Source organism: Panthera pardus, unplaced genomic scaffold, assembly GCF_024362965.1.
Source record: "Panthera pardus isolate Hobbes unplaced genomic scaffold, ASM2436296v1 HiC_scaffold_22, whole genome shotgun sequence".
NCBI lineage: Eukaryota > Metazoa > Chordata > Mammalia > Carnivora > Felidae > Panthera > Panthera pardus.
The window spans coordinates 15,934,682-15,948,395 of NW_026526788.1; the positions used below are offsets into that span (position 1 = coordinate 15,934,682).

At 40.2% G+C, this 13,714-nt stretch overlaps 1 protein-coding gene across 18 annotated transcripts in view; it reads right to left on the reverse strand.

Annotated features, from left to right (window-relative positions):
• The window catches only part of PCDH15 (protocadherin related 15), a 1,681,879-nt gene that overhangs the window by 295,166 nt on the left and 1,372,999 nt on the right, over nucleotides 1–13,714 (reverse strand). For all 18 annotated transcript variants that reach the window (XR_008425054.1, XR_008425055.1, XR_008425056.1 and 15 more), the window contains one exon: nucleotides 6,250–6,382. Coding sequence is in view for 15 of the 18 variants with exons in the window: in XM_053910276.1 (XP_053766251.1) it covers nucleotides 6,250–6,382 (133 nt within the window). In the remaining 3 variants the exon portion in view is untranslated. The remainder of the gene's footprint in view (nucleotides 1–6,249; nucleotides 6,383–13,714) is intronic.

Here is a 13,714-nt window from a genome sequence, read left to right on the forward strand (position 1 = left end):
ACTTTCCTTTGGGATGACCTCATCAGCAATAAGTGAATGGATCATTTGATTCAAAACTTGTTTATAACTAAGATTTGTTCTTTGCAGTCAGGCACGAACTTACAGCTGATGACTGGATATTTTGACTATTTGTAGAAGTGCGAAAGAAACTAAGTGCCCCATCGTGAATGACCCATGTTAGAAACAGAGTCAGAGCCCTGAGAATAATGCTCATTTTCACTTGGCTCAATACGCAATGCAGGCAAGCGTAGGTATTCGGAAGTGAGGCAGGGCCAGAGCCAAACAGCTCCACGCACTCTCCGAAATTTTTCCTTCCTGGGTGTTTCCGCTTTAAGTACAAGAGTTCAACTCTGCATTATCTTATGCCTCCTTTGTATAAGGAATCTCCTGGAGAGTAGGTAAATGGCTTCAATTCTTCCAGGCTGCTATGGAGCTGCTGTGTTATCGCTTCCACCTCTCTCCTGTCCAGTGGGCTTCTTCCACTGTGTCTCAGCTGAAAAGTCTACAACTGTCACTTAGTAAAACTCTCTCTTACTAATATGACACCTTCTTTTTATTTTAAAACCAATTTCGTTTCTAGGGATGTGGGGTGTGTGTGTGTGTGTGTGTGTGTGTGTGTGTGTGATTTTCTCGCTCATATCCATCTTGCTCCCTTCTAATGCTGGTATAGAGAGGACACGGAGGGGAAAACACATTTCTTAAAGGGATTGTGCTGAGGTCACCTGAGAATTAGCGCGGGAGAGACTGGCACCAGGAGACTCCCTCTGATAGGGCTCGATCCCAAGTGGCGTCCTCAGGATTGATGGTGCCTTGTGACGTCTGCTGAATCTTGTGCCTAATGCTCAGTCGGTGGCCTCTTGTTGTACATCCGGGTGTGTGTATGTCTCTCTTCTCTACAAGCTGTGGTTCCCTTCATTTTTGTCTATACTCACCAGCCTCAACTCTGAGGTCTATGGTAACGGGCAGGGTCCATCCTACCGACAGCACGGGCAAAGTCTTCAGGGGAGCAGTCCAGGCCTTCCTGCCAACTGCCCGCTCCACCATGACATCTCTTTCCAGTATCTTCCCCCTTGTGTAGTTGCACGGACTCAAGTCCCAGCAGCCATTCAGTTAAAGAACTCGATGCCAATCTCCCCTACTTCCTCTGGGATTTTCTCCTCTCAGTCTTGGGCTCGGGGAGACACTGGACAAATCAAACACTGGAGCACCAAAAACATCCATTCTCACCTATTTCTATGGTAAAGGTCTCCAAAACCATACAGGATCTCTCTTACTTGGCATCTTGGAGAGGACTCTACTAAGAACAAGGAATTCTTTGAGGTAGGATCTGGGAATTTTGCTAATTTTTTTACGTAACCGTGCTGTATCCAGGTTAGAATCTTATTCTATCTATAATCTCTATGTCAGAGTGGAAATTGTTAACATTTCCCTTAACTGCTTCTTTGTGAGGCCATGTAATAAATCGTTGCCTTGCCCTAAACCTTTCAAATATTTTGCCCTCATAAGCATCATAAAATTAACCTTTGGAAATCACAAAACTAATGTAATATAAAAAAAAAACAACACTCCCCCCAAAATAGGAAAAATGAAATTTAATAGTTTTTCTACAGCCTAAACTAAAATAATATCCTATATTATTTTAGTAGATATAGTAGTAGACAGGGTCCTCATTTAGGAGCCAAAGGGGGGAAGATAAAAACAAACCCCCAAAACTACTCTGGCTCCCAAACCCTGCTATTTCTGAGTTTCCACTTCCTCATTTGCCAGATCATAAAGACAAAATCTGCCTACGCACTAGGCCAGGGTAACAACCGAATGCAATGATGCATTATACTTAAAGCTGAGGACACAGAACTGTTTTTCAGCAGGTTAAAGTAGTTGACTTTCAACAATGTATCCCAATGCATACATGGAAAATTAGAAATAAAATCAAATAAATGAGAAATATTATAATAGAGGCAACAATTTGAAAGATGAGAACTTGGTAAACACTCTGCTTTATCTAATTCTACCAAACCAAGTGATTTTTTTTTTATTGATGTCTTTGTTATTAGAAACAATGGACGTGATGCAGGATTTGGTGTTCTGACAACTAACTTTGAACCTTCGATCTGTAAGAATGGACTACGTGACATATGAACTAGTCAGCTATTTCTAAAAAGCATGTTTATCAATAAGCTGTGTGTAAAGGAAATATGAATTTTTCCCTTGGTCTAGAAGTGGAACAGGCAGGGTTCTGCAGTCAGGGGTGGGGGAAGGTGTTTAACAGGTGGAGGAGACTTTTGAATGTGGAACAGTGGTTACCAGCCACGCTAGAAAGTGGCCTCAGCGAGGAAGCAGTACCTTGCCTCCCAGCACGTGAGCAGGAGAAAGAACAGAAAACGGAGGGTTTGCAGATACTTCAAGTATAAGGAAGCAGTACAGGCACAGGAGCAGTATGGGTAAACATGTGTGTTTAACCAGACTGTGTAGGTTTTGTCCTTTGTGTACAACTTTTAAGCATGATGAGCATGGAAAAAAAATCATCTTTTTTATTTTTGTGACTCAGTTTCCCCATTTATAAAATGACAATGATAATAGCTCCAATTGCTTTGGGCTTTTTTAAGAATCAAATGGGGAAACAAATGTGTGTTAACATTGTTATTTTATTTATATGAAAGTTAATCAATTTATACATTTTAATGTTCAAAGTAAATATTTTGGGAGTATTGGCAGTCCCTTTCTTAGGGGAGGTAAGACATCTCAGTTCCACTGACCTCAATGTTTGCCATGCAACCCTTGAGGCCATCTGCTACATGAAGATTATACTTTCTGGACCTCTTAACTCAGGAGGAACTGTGTGAATTGCTTTGGCCAATGGGGAAAATAAATATGGTAGGTATCATGTGCAGCACGTGTAGGTAACAACAAAGAACTGGGTTTTATTTCGTTGTTGTTTCCCCAGCAAACACTGACCTCAAGAGATCTATTGTTCTAGACAGAGGCCACTTCATCAGCTGGGTTGTGGAGCAAAGACTGAATACAGCACAGTCTATGTCAACTTCTGACGGCACTGAACATGGAGCCTGGCAACAGAATCCTAGTTATCCTAACTGATCCCAGCCTGATACTTAAAAGTGGAGTGTGCACCCAGAAAACAGATAGTATGGTTCCAAGAGATGGGAAGCTGGTGAGAAAACTGTTACTGGGGGCTATCAGGATGGGAAACCATGGTCGGCAGAGATAACGCATTTAGCAAAATGGTTGCCTGCGATAACTTGGAAGGCAAGCGATGAACCAGACCTCATAGCTCTCAACATCAGAGTAGCCAGGTGGTTCTCTCATGCCTCCCATCGGGGGATGATGCATCCCTGGGGTGAGGGGCCCAGGAGAAGCCTGTGCCTGAGTGTGATGGATGAGCCGCAGGCTGAAGGGTCAGGCGTCACTTCTGGGAGAAGCATTAGGATCCAAATTGTGGTTTATTGTGTCTGTCCTTTCACTCTGTCAGAAGAATACCACTGCCCTAGATAGAGGCAGCCCCTTCATTGCAAAGTCGGGAGAAAATGGTGGAGAATGGAGCAGGAATGGACCCGTGGTGGATGCACAGTGGGAGAAATAACCCTTCTTAGTAGCAAATCGTTGAAATTTTGAGTCTGAGAGTGTGTGGAATATAACCTAGCTTTCCGTAAAGACCGGTAAGTGAAGAACTTCAGTCGTATCTCATTAAGTGCCGCATACGTGTTACCTATGAGTATCGTTATACGAGCATAAGGGTGATGGTGATGGTGTGAGCGGATGTCAACATCTCAGAGGGACAAAGATGCAGAAGGCTGACGAAGTTACTTCATCCTACTGATTTAAGCTCCACATCCAGTGGTGTGCTGGGAAGGATTAACAACCAGCCGTGGATGCAGTGAGAGGTACTGATTTGCGGCACCCGTAATTTCTGTGGCATAAATGCACCCACCATGGCTGATTTCAGGCTAGTGACGGACGTGACGGAACAGAGTGGGGACAGCTGTGCACGGGGGGCTCCCATGGTCCCATGATCCCAGGGCACAATCTAGGAATTCTAAGAGGACTCACTGGCAAGTCAGGGCGATGCACGATCATGCTTTGGTGAAAGATCTGACCAACTCTGGGAGAAAAAAAAAATGCCAGCTAATGCTGACCGTCCTCGGCACAGGAATTTGGGAAAGCAGAGTTCTGGGTCGCTTTCTCCACTGAACACCCTCGATGCGGCAGCCAGTCAGGACAGCCTTCATAACCCAAGGAAAATCACAGCCTCCCCAGCAGCTTTTAGACAGATAAAAGGAAATACTTAAAAGGGGAAGGGGAAGGGGAGAAACAAGGATTGTTTCCTCAGAAGAAACCACTTTGATCTCAGCCAGAACAGATTATTCGGAAGCCAGGCTGCTGTTACCTTCAAAAATATATTTCTCCACAAATCTGTCTTTCTAAATTGAGCAGTGAGTCAGCGGCAGTGGGCAGTGCCGCGTGGGAAAAAGATGAGGACAGAGCCGGAGGTACTTCTGGTGCGTTGTTATTAGAAGTCTCTGGAAGAGTAATTTGGCGGAAGCTTTTCAGCTTTTAGGTCCCCAGTTTAAATTCAATCTCAGTTGATCATGAGCAAAAGTGAATGGCTGGTGGCTTATGAAAAATGCCATGATGAGGACACCCGCGTTCCTTCCCCCAGCGACAGCACTGCAATTGGCACCCTTTTTTTTTGCTCCTACCAGAAGCAGAAAGGGTGAATAGAAATGTCATTTCAAGCATTTTCTCAGCTTTTGCAGTAGAGAAACTTGAGATATAAAAAAGACCAACTCCTTTTCATTTTTCACTCACAGGTAGAGTTATTCTTCTATAATACTGTTCCCGGACCTTTCTGGGATTTGTTTGAAATGAGACCTAGACCATCTCATAAGTAAGATTATGTTACCTCATAGAAAGTTAAATCATACAAAGGCACATTCTGAAGGATTATTTAAATGTAAAACATGTAAAATTTCTTAGCCTGAATCTGACAAATCTAGGATTTATTTATTTTTTCTTCTTGTTTACACAAATAAATGTCCATCTGTCCATCTGTCTGTCTATCTATCTAGAAAAGATTTTCATCATTCCATTAAATGCACTTGTCTTCCTATTTAGTTTTCCTATTTTTTTCATGTTCATGATTTAACTGGCTGTTTTCTCCCTCCTAAAGAGACTATGTGGTTCCCTTCTTTCTTTTATTCCCTTAAAATACTCCAAATGTCCTTGTTGCTAATATGTCTACCATCACATAATTTTATTCCCCACATGTTTTCATAGTAAATGAACGACAAAAGCAAATTCTCTCTAGTTACCTGGGGAAAAGTGACAGAATAAATACTGGAGATATCACCTCATTCGGTGGTACAGATAGATGCTGGGATTTCCCTCCAGCATCCCGGTAACTCTCTCCTAACTGTCAAGCCAGCTTCCTGAACTCTCTGGTCAGCCATGTCGGCCATTCCCATGTTACCCCAGGAGAAGGTACGTTCCCTGTGCTGCAGACATCCACAGGTGAAGTGAGGTGTCACGCTAGGATTTGTGCAGCAAGTGGCCATTAGCAACACCACAGGCGGCCCGAATTGCAGCTGTAGGTTAAGTTGAAGAGGCAGCCTTTCCCGGCCAAATGTGCTTCAGTCAGGAATGTATAAATAGTGAAAAGCAAGCAGTAATCCTGCAAGTAACTCACACGCCCATGAATCTGGAGCTGCAAATGGGAATATCAGCTAAACCTCCTCCCTTCATCTAAATGAACAAACGAGGCCCAGAAATCACAAGGTTTGCCCCTGGCCACGGAGCGAAGTTGTCTGCCTTGGAATTAGAGTGCCTACCGCCTGCCAGCGAACCCAAAGCGATTTTCTCCATACAGCACTGCAGCAAAAATAAATCCTGCTGGGGTACAGGACTCCGAGACAGAAAATAATAGTCGGCTGCAGACTCTTTGCGTGCAAAGTACAAAATGTTCAAGTGCATGTTTTCAATCCCTTCATTCTTTCTTGTAACGATTGCCGCTAATCCGTGCCAGCTCGTGTTAGTCCTTCAGCGGTGGCAATCAATAGAATAGATTAGCTGAGGAGACCCTCCGTCCATATGACCTCTACGCTCTTTTCCAGATGGAATTTTCCTTCACTAGAGTGTTGGCGGCAGCCATGTGAATTTCCCTCCACGCCCAAATACGGACCTACTAGCCTTCGAGATTGTCCCCATAGAACTTGACGCATCTACTAAGAAGCATACCTGGAGATTTAATAAAACAGCACCAATCCTCATGGCTTCACTGATTTCAAGGCTGTACATCAACTGTGGGAAGCGGGGAGGGCTCTGATTATTTGGAGGAAGCACTTCAATGTACACGGTGCAGATGGAGTGCCTGCAGAGAACGAGAACACAGCGAGATGGGTACAAGTCTACATCACCTTGAACGACAGACTGCACTCGGCGTTCCGTTGTTGGGCTTACAGGAGAGGACGCTTTGAATTTCTAGAGAAAATGACAAAATAATTCAGAACGGAAGGATGGAAAAATCAAAGCTACCACCACCACATCATGTTTCTGTGAAATTATCTTGGAAAAAAGAAATGCCCCGGGGTACCGATTTTTCCTACGTAGATTAACAGTGTGAATTAAAAAGGAATAGCTATACAAATAAAGCTAATAAATTCACAGGAGCCTCAACTCCTGACTTTACTTTTTAATGTCTTTCTAATAGCAAAAAGCATTCTATAAATATCTGGTAAAATGAGCTGTCCTTGGGGCTCTCTTCCTATTAAACCAGCAGAGGGAGTATTGATTAAAACAATACACAAAACAAAATATGGGCTGTGTTTTATTAGTTTTCTTGCTGACATCAGTGGCTTCATGCAAATGCACGTCAAGAGTCAGGCTCATAAAGTAATCGTTCTGCCAAACAGCCGCAGACAAAACTAAAGGTGGGTTTGGGTCTTCTTTGAAGACTACATTCTGAATGGCTAGAAATTAGGTTTAATTGAAGCCTAACATTGATAGGAATTTTTTCTGAAGGACAAGAGGATATTCTATTACTGTAAAGACAAAAATATTAGTACTGCCATAATCAACTTTTTTGACATGTCTAAACTCTGCAATTTCTTTGTGCAACAAAAGCCAAAGGAGCCAGATATTCCAAGTTTATACCGAAGCGACACTGGCTAAAATTATGTTAGTGAGAGAGTCAGTGGTCCATCTGGAAGAATATGTCACCACTGACGTCTGACCACGAAGCTAGCCTTCTGCCATGAGGAACATACAGCCACTACCTACACTGTGCACTTTAAACTTATTTTAACAAAATCACCACTTTTTACTAAAAACACATTTGTTGTCATTGCTATATGGGCACTAGAATTTTCTTAAAGCAGTCCAAAGTTCATTATATTAGTTGTTTCAATTAGAACACATCGTCACCAAAACGGTTTTCAGAGATTATTGTACCTATTTTTAGTCTATTTTTAGACTATTTTTAGTCTACCTATTTTTAGACTATTTTTAGTTTACCTTTTAAAAAAAATTTTTTTTAACGTTTATTTATTTTTGAGACAGAGACAGAGTATGAACGGGAGAGGGTCAGAGAGAGAGAGGGAGAGACAGAATCTGAAACAGGCTCTAGGCTCTGAGCTGTCAGCACAGAGCCCGATGCAGGGCTCGAACTCACGGACCGCGAGATCATGACCTGAGCCAAAGTCGGACGCTTAACCGACTGAGCCATTCAGGCGCCCCAGTCTACCTTTTGAAAAGCTTTGCAGAGAACTGTAGATCATAGGCATTGAAAACTTGTTTCAGCTAATCATCTTATAATATGCCTATGTCCAAATTGCTTCTGAACATGCTCTCCACAGATGAGATACCTACAGAATATTAAACACCTCTAAAAAGCTGCAGTGAATTAAAAAAAAATCACACTTAACATTTATCAAAATATTGTTCTGAAATAATCTCATTTTAAGTTAAAATCTCTTTTATAATTAGTATTTTTAAAATTTATAATCAGAATATCTGTATTCATTCTTGCCTCTGGGTTTATCGCTTTATTGTTAAAAATTTGTCAATAAAATTAATCAAATTCTAATTGATTTTCTTTTCAAGAAAATTCTAATTGATTTTTCTTTTCAACTGGACTTCAAGACTAAGATGTTTACAGTAGGTTAAAATGGCTAATGAAACGTTACTTATATATTTATAGGTATTAATCTCATGGCTAGATTGAAAAGAAAACATGGTAGGAAGAAAAATATCCAGAAGTTACCAAATTTAACGTGCACTGCGGAGCCCCGCTTCCCATACTGTAGGAACAAAGGAACCACCATTTTGAAGCAGACCTAGTACCTCCAGGTGGTGAACTGGCTCCCACAGAGGCCGCGAGACACAGACTCTGCCTGATGCTCCCCTCACCATCCTGGCTTCTCTTAGTGTCTGTTATTCATCAAGTCATTTCAACATTTTATAAATCTGTTCCTTGAGGTGCCTCAAAATCGGTTGAGGGATTGGCTGTTGATTTTAGCTCAGGTCATGATCTCTGGCTAATAACGCAAAGCCTGCTTGGGATTTTCTCTCTCCCTCTCTCTCTGTCCCCCAACACCCCTGGCTCTCTCTCAAAATAAATAAATAAACTAAAAAAATATCTGTTCCTTTTTCTGGCCAGCACATTGTCTACACATAAGAAGTCTTATAACACACGTCCTGTACCATATTGGCAATAACGCTGGCTGAGTGACATTGAGCATGGGATTTATAACACACATTCCTGAGTCAGAATTTGGAAGCTACTGCTGTGGGATGTTAGGCAAATTACATCTGTTTTACCACTTTCATCTAAAAAATGAGAATGACGATAACATCTAAGGTTAGCATAAGAGGTAAACAAGGTTATATATTTGTGAGTGTGTGTGCATGTGTATGTATGTTGTGTATATATATATGTATATGTATGCACATATGAAAGCATATTTATCCGTTATTACTGATACCTGTTCAAAATAAGGAGTCTTTTTCTATGGAATGGAGTAAATAAATTTGCATATACCTTATTGAATTCTCTTTGAATATTTCAGATATTTTATGTTTTTTTTTTTTTAAGTTTATTTATTTTGAGAGAGAGAGAATGAGACAGAGCAGGGCAAGTGGAGAGAGAGAGACAGAGACAGAGACAGAGACAGAGACAGAGAGAGAATATAAATCCCAAGCAGGCTCACGCTGCCAGTGCAGAGTCTGACGCGGGGCTCAGTCTCATGAACTGGGAGATCATGACTTGAGCCAAAATCAAGAATTGGATGCCTAACCGACTGAGCCACCCAGGCGCCTTAATATATCAGACATTTTAATTGCATCTTTTTCACCTTTTTAGGCTAAATACCTATGGGCATGATACCAGGGTTGCCTCCCAAAAGTGGGTTGCGATGGTGTCAGGGTTTGGACTTACTGGATTAGAATCTTCTGATTTTGAAGAGTCTACATTTTCTATGGATATACAATATTCTCACACACACACTTGATTTTGAAGACCACTGCCCCGGAAGCTCTTGTAGCCTGAGGGCTCCTCTATAAACTGACCTGAGGCTCACCTCAGTAACGCTGGAGGTAAGAGAGTCCCTCACCGATCAACACTTTTTTTGACCTAGAACACACTTGTACTCCAAATTCAAAGTTTTCTTTCAAGAAGTTAGGCCTTTCCTGCTTTTGACATTTTTTGCAGCTTCAGCTTACTGGTGTGGAATACTTTATGAAGTCTCCCAGAATGTGAGGCTCTTTCCAGTGAAGAAAGTATGATTTACACTAAGCTGATTATACTTGGTGTGTTTTCTTACTCTTCCCCCTCGACTGCCTTCCCATTGCGGGGCTAAACTGTTTATATCCACAGTACCACACTCAGGACCTCTACACCCAATGAGGCTGGTGTGTCTGCTACAGAGAAGACAACTTTGAAATGCAAAACAAACAATCACAAAGCGCTGTACCCCAAGGCAGAGCAACCATGGAGCACAGCCTGATTCAACACAAGTTTCTCCTTCCTCCAGCCTCACTCCTTAGGTTCCTCTGTTCCTTTCCACAATAAATCAAATGCTGAAATTGCTAATTACATATGTTTCTGCCCCCTACCCCTGCACTTGGTTCTTGGAATTATTCGAGAAAGATCGTGTTTCAAAGTCTAGCGTTTTTCATCTTTCATCATCCTGGCACTTCCTACAACCCATGTAAACAAGCAGCAGCCTTCCTGAGGGTTACCGCCTTCTACTGTGCTGTCTCCTTTTTATCCCTGATGTCAGCATTGTGTCGGAGTTAGCCTTCCTAACACGAAACACCAACAGTGCTCCCAATAAAATGATACCACTAACGTTGCAATAAATAGTAGTTATTCAACAGCATCAGTTGAGCATACAATAAAACAGGATAGTCACTAGATAAATAATAACATTTTCTGTGAACATTTTATATTAACGTTTTATAGCTAGTCTTAAATGCATAATATCAAACAGTTATATAATAAATACAAATTTCACTTTCGTAATACAACCGGTATGATGAAGATGAATCCCCATTCCTAAAAAAATGAAAATCATAAAGCTTTCTCTTTCTCATTTGGTAATGAAGGTCAAAGTAGAACACAGGAGCTGATGTATTTTCACAGGTGATCTTAACGATTTTAAAAGACCCTAGTAACCATCTAATTTAACTCTTCTCGTTTTACAAAAGAGGATTAGAAAATCAGAAAGATTAAGTGACTGAATCAAGGTTAAAAAGTTAATTAGGAACCGCACATAAACTATAAGGCAAGGCTTCTAAATTCCAAATCTGTTTGCCCTTTGCCCCCACATCCTACAAGAACAAATTTGGGCAGTAAATTGGAGATAGTTTACTTATCTAATGTGGGTGTTTCTGTGTGTGAGTATAAGACATTCTCGGTTGAAGAAATTTGTAATGAAGGATGTTATCTTACAAGAAATCATAGATTGTTTCAAATCTTGGGCTTAGGATATGACATCACAATTAATTTTAACTATACTATGGATGAAACTTCTTAGAATTTTTTTGGTAAGACCAAAATAGAATACGAATGAAGAAGAGGTTGGGAAGATAGATTTAAGGGGCTTTAACTTTTCAGAAATATTTAAAAAGGGGAAAAAGTCAGTTTGTTTTGATGGGGCACTAGTACTCAGTCGTAATGAGATGATGTTGCTGGAGTGTGGACTGTAGAATCTGTATTGTAATTTTCAAATGAATGTGTCACCGTCTGCTACAGGGTGTTTGTAACTCTACATTTCCACCTTGCTTCTAAGGTGACGGTGTGTATATTGCTTTCCCTAGTAGACTTAAAACAGAAATTGCCTTCCTTTTTCCTCTGTCTCCCACCAACATTGTGCTGGAGAAGCTGTATTTACAGATCAACGTGTGCAGGTTCCGTTTTACTGGTTTGGAAGGCGCATATGGGAATCTATAGGAACAAAGGTTTCAGATGTAAAACCAACAGCATAAGTCAGAGACACTTCTCAGGGGAAGTTACAGAGACAGAGTTTGAAGACACAAGATGTACTTAGGTTTAAAGACCACAGAACATTCCAGACAGGGGAAAATGCATATTCACTGTGCATATTCACAGGGCAATAAAATAGAAAAGTGTAAGTTTTGTGCTAGTAAAAAGAAGGGTATAAATAGGGAAATGGTAGGCATTAAGACCTGAGAGGTAGAGAGAGCCCAGATCATGCAGGGACTCCTGTGCTATACTGATTTGATTTAAAGTTCATCTCGACAACAGTGGGCATTGGCTGATAGACTGTAAGTGGGTTAGTGACATGTTCACATGGGCCAAGTAACACATGTTCCCACACATGCCATTCTTCATCATGTCTCTGTGTCTTTTTTATTGTGCCTTCTATTTGGATATCGTATTACCCTTCCTGTCAAAGTTAAGCACATGTAACTACCCACTACTGTATGTCCACACTTACTGCCTCCATATGCACACTCTGAGGGCAGACACCTCGTCTCACATGTCTTGCCTTCCCAAGAGGCTAAAAACTGTGAGAACTCAGTAAATTTTTGTTAACACGAATATTCCCATCATCTTTTATTAATGCTAAATATATTAAGCTATTTAAAAAATGAAATTAGCAATTGAAAAAAATGATTTTATTAACCTTGTGTTATTTAGGGATAGCCTCGGATTCCGTGGGAAAAAAAAAATTGGGAATCAAAAAAGTATTCCCTGCCATGTGCCGATCACTTTTTCATAATTGTATTATAAGGTATTTGGGGATAGGACTGTCCTTTATTCTCTGTCTTTATAAATACCTAATAGTAATACTTTATTCATGGTAAGATTAAATAAATATTAATTTAATTTAATTCAATAAGTATAAGACCTACATACACCAATAAACTAAATACTATCTCAGAATGTGGTTACTTTTTAAATCCGTTGGTTTTTATCTGTCCTTTTATGCTTATGAAAGACTACAAGAAAACAGAACAAAAATTATAGACTACTGCTCCTTATACTCAGAATTTTTAGCAAGTTCACTGAACTAGAATAATAAATACATGAATAGTTAATTCAATGGGCCTTATTTTGTTATTTAAATTTACAAATTAAGATTGCCAATCCAAGAAAAGAATAAAATGGAAAATCACCATTGTTTTTTTGTGTTGTTATTTAAATAGGTTTAATACCACTGTTGCTGGTGGGTCCATTTGTGAAATACATCCCCCGTCCATACATTCATGGTGATAATTTTCAAATAGCATCTTCCTTTCAAAGGAAACTCTGAAAGCAAAACCTCACAACTCTTCAGTTCATCCCTTCAAGTCAATTTGAAGGATTAATTTTCCTGCAGAAAATAGCAAATGTCAGTATCCTACAGGGAACATGACATTATCCCAGCAGGTAGAAAGGATGTATACAGATTTTATTCTCTGTAGGTTCCACTTGATCTTTGACCAAACATTATAAGGTGATCTTTCAATGCCCAAACCATTGTCTCTAAGGAAAACAATGAGGCCAGGTCAACTATATGTTTAGTGTGGCTGAAAAGATCTGTGAATTCAGATTCTGAGGATGGCATTTTGGTTCCTGAAGTGGAATACAATTTTACTCAAGTGAAATCCTCTTATTGCAGACAAGAGCTTATCGAAGCAAATCAGTGATAGGACTTGCCAATGGGAGCTGAGTAAGAAGTGGATTATAAAGTCTCACTCATTAAATTATAAGGTCATTATAAAGTCGTCACTCATAATGTAGAAGCATATATAGATTTGACCAGATCTATATAGTACAGGGCTATCCTCAAGGAAAATAAAAAGTCATAAAACGAATTGATGACTATTAAGGGATTTTAATAAAAGTTTAAATGATAAAAACAAAAGGTACCTTTATTCTTAAAATTAGCATTGACAGTAAGCAATTTTAGTTTAGTTTAGTTTAGTTTTGTTTTCCTCCAGGATAATCATCATAAATGGTCATGGATATGGAACAGAGTGGAAGAGAAAGTCTTAGAATCCAATAGTCCCAGTTGAGGTGAAGGTTCTACAATTTGTTTTGGGGTGGGTGGGAGTGTGGCCAAGGGACCATTTAGCCAAGCCTATTATCCTCCTTCGGCTTCAGATTTCTGGTCTGCAAAAATAAATCAAGTAGTACAAAAGTCACAGTGCTGATGTTAAGATCAGAGCTTATGTACAGAGAGTAGACTGCATGATA